This window comes from Sciurus vulgaris, assembly GCF_902686455.1.
Source record: "Sciurus vulgaris genome assembly, chromosome: 6".
Classification (NCBI taxonomy): domain Eukaryota; kingdom Metazoa; phylum Chordata; class Mammalia; order Rodentia; family Sciuridae; genus Sciurus; species Sciurus vulgaris.
The window spans coordinates 10,740,705-10,752,905 of NC_136466.1; the positions used below are offsets into that span (position 1 = coordinate 10,740,705).

Below are 12,201 nucleotides of genomic sequence, written 5' to 3' on the forward strand. Positions count from 1 at the left end.
AATTAGTGTGAGGTTTTTTGGGAACTCTTAGCAAGAGACTCTGCTCAATTAGAAGGTGGAGCTGGCAAGCCTGAGGCTGCCAAAGATGACACTAATGAAGAGCCTGCCTGTGAATCACGCTGCTTCAGGGGAAAGCAGAGACGAGAAAGTGCTAAGACACAGGGGCCTGATACCACTTTTGAGCATCTGGATTTAGCCATACCTGAAGTTCCCCCATTTACACGAGCTGATGTATACATGCAGGTGTATAGACATTCTATATGTGTGTGGGAGGGTATTATCAGTCAGTCTAAATTAGAGTTTTGTTACCTGCAACAATAGTAAAAAATTCTGGAAAATGCAAGTAAGACATGGAGCAGATGCCAGGCTTCACTGAGTCGGGACTGGTGACAAGGGTAGTGGCCGGAGATCAGATGTAGGTGAATGAGCAGAAAGCAAGTGTTCTCCAGTTCCACCGAATTCTGCTGCATTGGAGCCAAAGGATGTTTTGTGTCTCTGGAGTCAACTTGAAGAAGCATTTCATCCAGTGGGGCTCATGGATTATTTAACATCATCTTGAAGGCTCAGGCTGTGCCTCTTCCATAGGAGTGTGAATCAAAGTGGTTTGTGCTGTTTCCATATCACATCCTGGAGGGTCCATCTGAATCACACCGTCCCCTCTCCCCGACTCACCATTAAAAAAGAAACCGGCAGCTGGAGAGGGGAAGGAGGCCCTTGGCAAAGTCACTGAGACCAAGGGAGACCCTGGGGACTCCTGGCTCCCAACTCAGCCTCTTTACACTCCGTCTTCATAACACCCCATGAGGCCTGAGGTCAAGGGTCACCTTTAAAGGCGATAATGCATGAAGAGCAGCCAGCCTTGGCTGGCACAGCCTTTGCTAAGTGTCAGTTGCGATTACAGATGCAGTAGAGGCTCTGAGTTTAAGTGACTTGTCTAAAGTCTCAGATGAATGGCAGGGACCTTTGGCAGCTCTTTCCAGTGCATAAAGGATGGAATCCATCAAGCTACAGTCTTTAGGTGATGAACAGGCAGGGACCAGATTCACCATCCCTCAAGTCCACATCTCACCGGGGAAGCTGCCGTTCCTTACTTCTGTGGGCGAAGGGTCCACAGAAGAGACCAGAAGGCTTACAGTGATACAGCACAAGTGTGAGGGCATTTTCTGTGAGCCGCCACATTTGGAGAAGACTTACTGAAACAGATACATCAGGCCTGGAAAGATGGGTGTGTTGTGGTAAGTGCTGAAGGAAGAATGTTCCAGCTGGGGAATGGCCTCGGCAAAGGCGGGGAGGAGACGAGGAGGGCGGCCCAGCTGCAGGAGACGCAGGAAGGTGAAGGGGAGGAGATGAGAACAAGGCCTGGGGCTGGGGGCCCATCTGGGAGGGTCTGGGCTGCTGCCTGCAGAGGAGTCATGCCTCTACAGGACGCCTGCCCAGCTCTGGGCTTGTGTGAGTTACTATCCAATGTCAGGCTTGTGGCTCTTTCCACCAGTTTTTTTCATTACTGACCAAAAGACCTGACAAGAACAATTTCAGAGGAAGGAAAGTTTATTTGGGACTCATGGTTTCAGGTCTCAGTCCATAGACAGCCAGCTCCATTGCCCTGGGCCCCAGGGAGGCAGAACATCATGGCAGAAGAGTGTGGAAGAGGAAAGTAGCTCAGGTCATGGACACCAGGAAGCAGAGAAAGGGACTGCCCCACTCACCAAGGACAAAATGTAAACCCCAAAGGCATCAACTGACCTCTCCAGCTACACCTGCCTTCCTGCCTACAGTTACCACTTGGTTAATCCATTCAAGGGGATTCATGCACTGATCAAGTTTGGGCTCCCATAACCCAGTCATTTCACCTCTAAACTTCCTTACAATGTCTAATGCATGAGCTTTTGGGGGACACATTGTATCTAAACCATAACAGGGGCTTTGGGTTCTGGGATGTCTTCTGTGCCATGCCTAGAGCAGAAACAAATTAGCAGAGGGACTTTAAGAACAGGCTTTGCAGTTAGGCTGAGCATTGAATGGCAGCGAATCCCTCCTCCATTCCCTCTGCCATCTTGGGAAAATTAGCAGATCTTCCCAGCCCTGTTTCCTGATTAATGTAACAAAATATTTTCTGAAAGGGCCAGAGAGTACGTATTTTAGGTTTTGTGTGCAAGATGTGTACTCTGTCACGACTACACTCTGCTACACAACAGCAGCCGCAGAGAAACACTGTGTATGGCTGTGATCCAAAAAAACTTTATTTATCAAACAGGCAGCCAGATGACTTGGGCCTGCAGGCTATTGCTTGTCGACCCCTTGTCAATAAGGTGGGGTAGCATGGAGAAGTTGAAGAATCAGGTGATCTGACATGAGAAGCCCCAGAGTGCCAAGCTCCAGCGTGCACTGTGCTAGCACAACTTGTCCCCACTGCTAATGCAACTGGTATTACTGCACGACACTGTTGGAAAGCAGCTCTGGGGGAGGACACAGAAATTGCTTCTTGTCTTCGAGGTTCACTGGGAAATGCTGGCGCAGTTCCTCCTGGGAGATCAACTTTTCTTTGGAGCAGAGAAGAGGATGTGGTAAATAAGCACTTGTGTCAGGGTCACAAAAGAGTCTGCTGGGAGGGAAATTGCAGGGTGCCAGGGAATGGGCAGAGCCAGATGATGCCAGCCAGGGTTGCACCCTGTGGGTGGGGTGGAGTCAAAGTCTGTCAGCCGCATCCCGGGACCGCTGCTGTGCTAGAGTGGCTATGGCCACAGGCTTTGGTATTAAGTTTTGCTTTGCCAATTTTTTCCCACATGTTAATGAATCTTTCTGAAGGTCAGTTTCCTCATCTATTAAATGAAGATTTAAAACAGCATCCACTTCATAGAGGAGCTCTAGTGAGGAGCAAAAGGGAAATCACGTGTAAAAGGTCCAGCGTGGGGTTTGGGGGCATGGTAGGTGCTCAATAAAAGTGAGCATGGATCATCTTGTCACATCTTGTCCTGATGTCACAGCATCATCACATCATAATCTCAGTTAATATTCACAATAGTCACAAGAGGTGGCATCCCCGTTTTATAAAGGAGGAAACTGAAGCCAAGGACTGGTCTTGGGTCTCAAAGGATGAGGACGGTTGAACTTGAGCTAGGGCAGACCCAGGCCCAACATGGGAAGCCTTTCTCACACACACTAGGCCATGTCACAGTGACAGGCCTTGCCCTGACACTGTCACTCTGCAGAGCCTCGGAGGCAGTTTGGTTCCTCCAAATTAATTCCATTTTCATCCACAGCCTCATGACTGCGTCACGCCACTGACTCCTCACGCCACCACTGACAGGTGATATTTGTTACCCGGAATCCATGGGTTGCTTTGACAGAAGTCGGATTCTACAGAGGCCCGTGGTGAATCTTAAGAAGCCGAATCAAGAACACGGAAGTGAACCCCAGGAGCCCAAGCTCCTGAAGATAAGGGCACATGAGAAGGAGGCCTGGGGCAGTCAGCAGCGTCCTAATTTTCTTTGATCTCTAATTGCTCTGATTCATCTCCCAAAAAGCTTGGGCTTGGGAACCTGTAAAGGTATTATGATTTTACATTTGAGGAAACTGAGGCTCAGAGATATTAAATAACTTATCAGAATTTATTCCATTTAAGCTGGGTGTGGCGCTACATGCCTGTAATCCCAGTAGCTTGGGAGGCTGAGACAAGAGGATCCCAAGTTCGAGGCCAGTCTCAGCAACTTAGCGAGGTCTGAAGCAACTTAGTGAGACCCTGTCTCTAAATAAAAATAAAAAGGGCTGGGAATGTGGCTCAGTGGTTAAGCAGCCCTGGGTTCAGTCCCTAGTGCCGATATAGATATATATATATATATTTTTTCAGTTTGTAAGCAGTAATTTTATTGTCTGACTCCAAAACAGAGTGTCTATACAGAGTATGTGCTGAGTACATATTTATTGAATTGATTTGGTCTTTTCTACATTAGGTTCTAAATCATTTCAATCACTAACCCACTCCACATCAGACTGATATCTCCATCTATTAGTTCCCTCAACAAGCAATTACGAGCTTCTATAGTTCCTGTATTATTCTGTGATGCTCTCTCGGATTCTGATTCTTTCTGGAAAATGTCCTGCTTGCTGAGGGTCCAGACCTGCAAAGTCCTGTTATGCAATCTTACTTTATAATTTGCATCACAACTAAACACACATGACCTCATTTCCCCAGGAACCCCACTCCTTCCCACCAAGGCCACCCAGAGAGCCTACATCCCTGCCTTCCTCAAAGAACTGACTGGAAAGACTGCTGGTCTCACTGGCCCCAGGGGATTACTCAGGTAGTGGCTGGCATCCCCAGGTTCTGATGCCACTTCCCGTGGGCCTCTTGCTCTCCCGCCTTCACATTGGGCTCTGTGCAAAAGGACACTGTATAAAACACACACTGGAACGCTCTTCCCTGTGCTGGAGCTCTTCCCCCGAGGTGTGCTGGGATGGGGGTCCAAGCACTTCATTCGCCCTGGGAACAGTGACACAGTGCCACCACGTGCCTGTCAGGCACTTGACAGGCACTAGAAGCTCAGGGCTGAGGTCCCATCATGGCACTTGTCCTGCATAGCATGATGGCACATCCTGGCCACATCGGCCACAGTGGTCATCCCAAGGCCCTCTTGTCCACACCTCCATCAAGGGACTCATAGAGAGCAGCAGGCACGGGACATCCAGAGACCTTGAGATGGCCTGAGGTGGAGGGCTGTACCATGGCGGATGAAGGTGTCATCGAACCCCTCAGCTGTCTTTGGAATTTAGCTCAGAGGAAGAGACAAGCCATCTGGCATTGGGGTGGCAAAAGAAACAGAGAAGAGAGAGAGATTGCCCCGGCGATTCTTTCTCTCCAGCCCCCAGTCCCCTGAGCCACTCAGCGCCTAGCCCCTTCTTGTCCCAGCTCCAGTCCGTTACGTCCCATTTGAGCAAGTCTTTGTCTTGCTTGCAGATGAAGCTCACATCCCAGGAGACAGGCTAGTTAGTCTTTCCCAAGGACTGAGGTCAGAGCTGGAGGGTGTCTAGTAACTCTTTAGGCAAAGCCACCCAAGGAAGGGACCACCCAAGGGCATGAGAGCCACAGCACTGCAGGAAGTTGGTCTAGGGCCTCGAGAGACTAGTGAGAACTGGGACAGAGGGCCTGCTAAGTTTTCCTCTTGAATCTGTTACTTCCGTTAAAAATCGTTTGAGTTTTCGAAGGAGAACTGTGTCATATTCAGGCACCCAGTTCTTAGATGACGTGCTAAGGCCAGTTTGCACATGAAGCCTGCTGCATTCCAGTTCCCAGATCTGGGGTCCACTCTGGTTCTGGTCATCAGGGCTATTGGGCAATCATCAGGGCCTTGCCCACCCCCTTTCCTGGGGACAGCTTTCAGGATGGCTTACTTTGAGCCTAAAGTCACATGGCAGGGCTCGCTCATCTCACAGCTGAGCACCCACCAGCACCCAGCTGCTTTTTACCTGGGCAACTGCCCCATTAATCAGTCTGACTGCTCTGTCTCTTTTGATAAGAGAGCAGGGAATTGAAGCACCTGGGGAATATGGTTATAATGAAAACATTCTGGAGTGAGGAGCCCAAGGATGACCTCACAAACAGAAGACAGGTGGGCAGTACATCCTGAGAAAGCCATGGCGCCGGAATCCTCCAGAGAAGGGAAGGCAGCCCAGAAGCAAGCCTCTGAAGACCCAAGACTGGCAAGCGTTGGCCAGGCCTCCCTGCAGGCAGGGAACAGGTCTCGTTTCAAACACTCAGTCCAGGCTGTTGCCTCCTACTCTGCAACCCAACTGGTAAATATGGCCTCTTCCTCCCTCTGAACTCCTCAGCCTGATTTCTTCTGGGGCTTCTTGAAGGGGCAGCTGGTCACTGGCCTCTCTGGGTCTAGAGAGCTCCTTCTAATCCCCAAGGGGAAGAGCTTTCTCACAGAGGAAGGGTTGCAGCAAACTAGTCACCTCCCTCTTAGAACAGCAGTCTCTAGAGTGGATTGGAAGAAGGGGGAGACAATAGAATATATCTTGCACATAAATTCGAGAATTAAACAGGTTCCTTTGCTACAGAGTGTCTCAGTTCCTGAGGGTGTGGGCATGCACTGGCAATCTCCAAGAGGGGTTAGGACGCTCAGTGGCACCCAGAGGTGTTTTCCCTGAACTCTCTTCCCTGGAGCACCTTGTTGGACTGAGCTCCATGGAGCACATTTGAGAAAGCACTGCCCCAGAGGATGGCACCTATTCCTTCGGCGACATTGTCTGTGACATACTGGAGGCTGGATGGTGCAGTGGCGGCAGCAGGATCTGGGCATCAGGTGATCTCTCTGTCAGCCTCCGCTCTGCCACTGTCTCAGTGTGTGACTTTCGGCAAATGATCTCACCTCTCCAAGCCTCATTGTGCTTCTCACCTTCAAGATGGAGTTGTAGTAACAAATGCTACAGGAGGTAAGCACAGGTGTGGAAAGCACTCATCGTGCCTGACACCTGCCAGTCAACGTTAGCCCCTGTTCTCACCCTCATCTTCTCAGGAGGTGAGGTCCAGGAAGGTACCAGTGCATGGTCAGGCAGTGTGCAATACGTGATCAACGCCAGATAAATGACTCGAATCCGGAGCAGAGCTCTCTTGAAGGACATGGCACTTGGGATGGGCTCTGCAGCCCTGGAGGTGTGGGCAGGCAGCCTTGCAAACATGTGGAGAAGTAACAGGAAGGAACTTGGGAAGAAGGACACACCCAGGCAGCGCCAAGCAGTCGGGGGAATAGGTGAGAAGCAGCAAGAGCACAGGAAAGAGCTGAAGGCTTCAGCACAGAAGCCAGAGCAAGGGGACCGCAGAAACTCTGGCCAGCGGGTTTGGACTCCCACCAGTAGGGATTAGAGAATCAAAAGAAAGCATCCTGGCGGGGTGGAGGGGGGCAGTGTGGAATCTGCTGCCTTAAAAGAATGTGGTATAAGGAGAATTATGTGGTGGCAGGATGTGGTAGGGAGAGGCAGAAACGCCAGTGGGAGGAGCGAGCTGGGGGTGAACGAGGTCAGAAGGTGGGCAGAGTGGGAGGGGCAGAGCCCCAGGGAAGCGCTGGGGTCTTCTTGCTGCGACCTAGGGGCCACCTTCCTACGTGGAGGGAAATGGACCAGGGCGCAGGCACCCACTGTGGAAACCAGGACTATCTTCCTTGACCAGAGACCCTGGAGTGAGCGGGCCCAGATGTAGTGGCCCCATTTCTTCAGGAGACCTGATTGCCAATGAAAACCACAGGCCTGGCGTTTTACAGAGGCTCTGACTCCTTCCTGTCCCTGTGCATGACAGGTGCCTTCCAAGGGACGTGACTTAACTCCGTTTGCTGTCCACTTTGATGAGGGGCTGAGTGTGACCCCTGGCTGGCAGGGTTGGTTACACTCAAATAATGTAGATCTTCAAAGTCATCTGGAAGATGAAGTGCCAGACAAGGGCGCAGGCGAGGGGGGGTGGGCGGGGCCAGAGGTGGGACAGCAGGGTTCTAATACCCTGGAGAAGGACCGAGAGATCGACAGGGAGAGAGCACATTTTCATCTTGGCCTCAGGCAGAACAGCGTGATGGAGCCCTGACCAAATCTGATATGTCGGCTCATTCCGGGCACATGAATGAGTGTCCCTGTCCTGCCGCGGAGCCTCTGAACGAAGCTTGGGCAGATGGAACCAGGGTATCATTATGAGGAAATGGGCTGGGGATAGGGACGCTGGCGAGAGTTTCCGGACTCATTTTTTACCTTTTTGAAATCCCCGCTCCTTTGATATTCACACAGCATCATGTCGAAGAAGATTGGTATGGTGGCTTTGCGGAGCTCAGGCTCGGGGATAAGTGTCATCTCTAATATCGGTCCTACCATGCCCGGGATGAAGCAGATTTTGTTCTGGCCTGAAAGAGAAGGGGGACATAGGCACATAAAACGTTTGCATGGTGCGCAGGTCCTCTGAAGCCCGGGGGCAGGAAGAAAGGAAGTCAAACATGTAAGCCAGAGTCATCGCCAACGCTGTCGCTTACCGGGAGCCTGGCACCACCTCAAGTGCTTTACATGTGTACGTGCTGAGAGAGGCGTGGGCACCGTCCAAAATGAGCCCATTAGGAAGGCTAACGACGCAGGTGTGTGGCAGGCCTCCCTGTTGGCCAGGCCTCTCGCCTGCATTACCTCCTCCATGAACACGACCCTCCCTGGTTGAAGTTCTAAGTGGCAGTGAGGCACAGGGATAATTGGAATTAGGTCTGTCTGCATCACAAGCCACGTTTCTGAGGTCTGGGAAAAACGTGCTTTTTACCAATGGCCTCGTGAAACAAGAAAATCAAAACTTGCTGCCAAGAACCTACTAGAACGGCCTGGTCAGTGGGGGCTAAAGCATCACCGTAGTCGGATGGACCACACTCCTGTTCCTCCTGCTCCTTTCAAGGTGTCCTTGGTGGCCCCTCACCCTGCTGCCCGCACTCTGCCACACTGGCCCCAGTGTCACAAAGTCACCTGCTTCCTCCCCACAGGCCCCTCTCTTGAGAAGGCTGTGCCCTGCCTGCTCCTGGTTCCCCCTTCTGCACTGCAGCTGCCCCCACGGGCATGTCCATCCTAGCTCAGATGCTCCGGCCTCTCACGCTGCAGCCACGGCTGGACCAGAGTCCTGCTCTGCCTCCTTGTTTTCTGCCTTCTCACCCAGCTCTGAAAGGACGCCTTGACGCTGGGAGTCTTTGGGCTGACCCCTGCCTCCCCGGTGGAGAGCTTCCTGAAGGGAGAAGCCCCGCCTTTCTCAGCACTGTATCAGCACCATGGAGCATGGGACATGACAGCAGCTCCATCGGCGTCTGTCCCGGGAGGAAGCGCATCGTCTAGCTCCTCCGCTCACCAGCTCTGTGGCTTGGATACGCATCTCCTAAAAAATGCAGAAGCAGTGCCCGCCGTCAAGGAGATCGTGTAGAGATACGCACCCAGCACTGAACCTGGGGACGTCAGCACCCAGTGGCAGGGGTGGTGTGGGCCAGTGATTAAGGACACAATTCTGGAGTGAGACTGCCTGAATCTGTAAATTAACCCACCATCAACTAGTTGAATAATGTTGGGCGAGTTTGGCTCACCTTTTGGGGCCTCAATGTCCTCATCTGTAACTTGGGATAATAATAATAATAATAATAATAATAATAATAATAATAGTTATAGGATTGTTTTCAAGAATAAGCAAATTGTTATCTACTGAGCAACCAGGTCAGTGCTTGGCATGTGACATACTGGGTATAGTGTTGGCAATTAGCATTGTGATGTTGGGTCAGAATGAACCACGAGGGGCAGCCTGGTTCAGCAGGACTGAGCAGACGCCCCAGCACACACGCCAGGAGTGGCAGCAATGAGGAAAAAGGAGGACCCGATGGGACCCATGGAGATTCCCCGGGGACAAGGGCAGGCGCATTCCAGCAATCCTGCCCCTGAAGTCGGCTCTGAACATTGCATCTGCAGTTGCCTTTCCTCCAGATTTCCACAGCCCAAGGAACCCACCCTGGTCTTCTCCACTGTCAGGATGAACACCTGCAGTCCTCGCCTCGGGCAGAGGGCTCCTGGGGTGCAGCAGCTCAGGTGGTAGGGTGCATAGCCTGGCATGGTTCCTCTGGATCAAAGCAGAGGAAAGAAGCCAGGAAGAAAGGCAGAAAGAAAGTGAATTTGCATTCAGCCTAAGTGAGGAATCACGCTGGAGTAGTTCCCCAGAATCCTAGTCACAAGGCATCGTTCTGTTGTGAGAACAAAATGGTGACGTCAGGCAGAGTTGAGTGAAATATAAAAGACATCTTTCTGGGATTTCAGCTTCATTATACGATGCGTTTAGATTACACTTGAGCCTTAAGTCTTCATTTTGGCCCAAATAGGAAAAAAAAAAAAAAAATCCTACTTTCTGGCAGGTTTCTAGTAATTGCTAATCTAGGTTTCTGATTCCATCCTTCCAGATTCTTTAAGTCTTTTTCAAACCGCACTGGGGTTTTGAAATTCAAAGTCGAGTGCAATAATAGGTAGAAGGTAAATGGGAAACTGTCAGATAAGTCACCACGGAATGGAGAAATTGCTTATGCAACAAAGGCCTTTAGAATACTGGTGGCGTTAGGTATGATAAGGATAAATTTAAGATGGTTTAAAATAAAGGGCAGACATGCTGTGGACAGGGAATTTCTGAGATCCTTTTGACCTGCATTCTTTATAGTCTATTGAGGCAATATTTGACAGAACAGGGAAAGAGGAGAAAGACAGTTGTGGATCCTTAAAAACAGTGTGATCTCAGTGGTCCTTACAATACCCCCTAAGAAATTTCATTCCTTTATATGTGTATATATATATAAGTTTCAGCACATTGAATTTTGTGTTCAAGTAAACTGAATGTGTGTACATGTGTGTATGCATGTTTTACATACACAGATGCATCCCCCGCACACAGATACACAGAACAATACATGACTAATTAAATACGAATTCATCTGGGGAAAAATTATTCTCATTCAAGAAACATACCTACTTTATATTCAAAAAAGAGCAAGAGGGGGAATTGACTTGAGGATCTTTTCCACATAATGGAAGCTGAATCTCACTTGGAACAGATATGAAATAGGAAATACTTGTAAAGAGTCATTAAGCCAGCAGATAAATCCAAATGCCAAGGCTCATGGGCTTCAGGAAAGATCTGGAGGGATGTGGGTGCAGAAGAGAGCCCCACCGTGTGGTTGGGAAACAGTTCCATCATTCCCTAGCCTTGTTTCTAATCTGTCCAATGACCTCTTGAAGTTAGGCAGGTCACTGACCCAGAGAGGCTGATGTGGGACAGAAGGGGCACTCTGGCTTAGACTACAAGGCCCTCTAAAGGCTGGCATGGACCCTGACATGAGCAAGGACAAGGAATGGGATATCTCCTGGATTTCAGAGTCCAGTAGGCCTCTAGAGGACTTGGAAATAAAGCTGGGCAGGTCAGGGAAAAAAGAATCACTCATTCAGTTCAAAGGGGCAGAGAGAACCTGGGTCTCTGTTCTCGGACTCAGGCCTGGAAAGCCCCCACCTGGAAGTGCTCTGAGGCAGGCGCTTCTTTTTCAGGACAGGCCTGGCCCCTGAAGAATCTCTGAGCTTGACACCTGGGTCAGGCCCACTGTGGTCTCTCGCCTTCCCCAAACCTCTATGATTTCATCTGTAATATGGAGAGAACAATCACATCTGCCTGTAGAATCACTGGGTAGGTTAAAAGAGCAGAAGGCTCCCAAGGGTGGCACATCAGGGGGCTCAGGAAGCCTTGCTGCTGTGGCTGTGGCTAAGGGGCACTTGGGGCTCAGCCCTATGCATCATTCTGGAGAAAATAATATAAAAAGACCCCATCCAACCTCATGAGCTCGTGGGCTTTCCATGGGACTTTGCAAGCAGATCAGTTTATTGGTCACCTTTAGAACAAAGGGTTGACCTGGGGAGAAGGTCAGGACGGATCTGCCTTCTCTACCATTTCTGACATTTATGGTCCTCTCCTGTCTTCTCTATCCCGTTAAAATGCTCTCTAGTCTGTCCTCAAAGCTCTTTTAAAAGGCTCAACTTGACCTTGTTGACCCACAGCTTAAAACCTTTCCTCAGCTCATGAGCTTGAGCCCTGCAGACCTGTGTTGTCCTACGCCCCCTCTCCATACCCTCCTGGCCTGCTTTCCCACCATCTCCTGCCTCCTGTGCCTCCAGTGCACCTGCTCCTGCCCCCGGTTCTTCACATATGCCGCCCCCCCCAAGCTCCAGTCTTCTGCCTTTGCCCCCTCCCACTCTGAACCATGCCCACCCCTGCCCCTGCAAGGGAACCCTATACATTCTCCAAAGTGGTGCTATTCAGTTGGAGGCTACTGGCCCTTGGGCTCTGAGTTCTTCAAATGCGGCTAAGCCAAATGAAATGTGATTCAGTGAAAAGAAAATCCACCGGATTTCAAAGACTGGACTTTTAAAATCTGAAGAATGTTCTGTATTGATGACATGTTGAAATGATAATACTTGGTGATACATGCTTAAGTAAAATACCAAGAGGATGGCTTGACTTAGGATTTTAGACTTCATGACAGTGCAAAAGTGAAACAGGAAACAACTGATGCTCTGCAGTGGGCTCTGTTGCTGAGCCAGGATGCTCAGTGGGTTAGGTGTGTGAAATGCACTTTCCACTTAACATATTTTTCAACTTGCCGTGACTTTACTGGGACATGATCTCATAGT

At 50.2% G+C, this 12,201-nt stretch overlaps 1 protein-coding gene across 1 annotated transcript in view; it reads right to left on the reverse strand.

Moving 5' to 3' along the window:
- DOCK2 (dedicator of cytokinesis 2) overlaps window positions 1-12,201 on the reverse strand; it is a 407,460-nt gene that overhangs the window by 63,368 nt on the left and 331,891 nt on the right. The window contains exon 33 of the mRNA XM_079145391.1: window positions 7,732-7,880. Coding sequence (XP_079001517.1) covers window positions 7,732-7,880 — 149 coding nt within the window. The remainder of the gene's footprint in view (window positions 1-7,731; window positions 7,881-12,201) is intronic.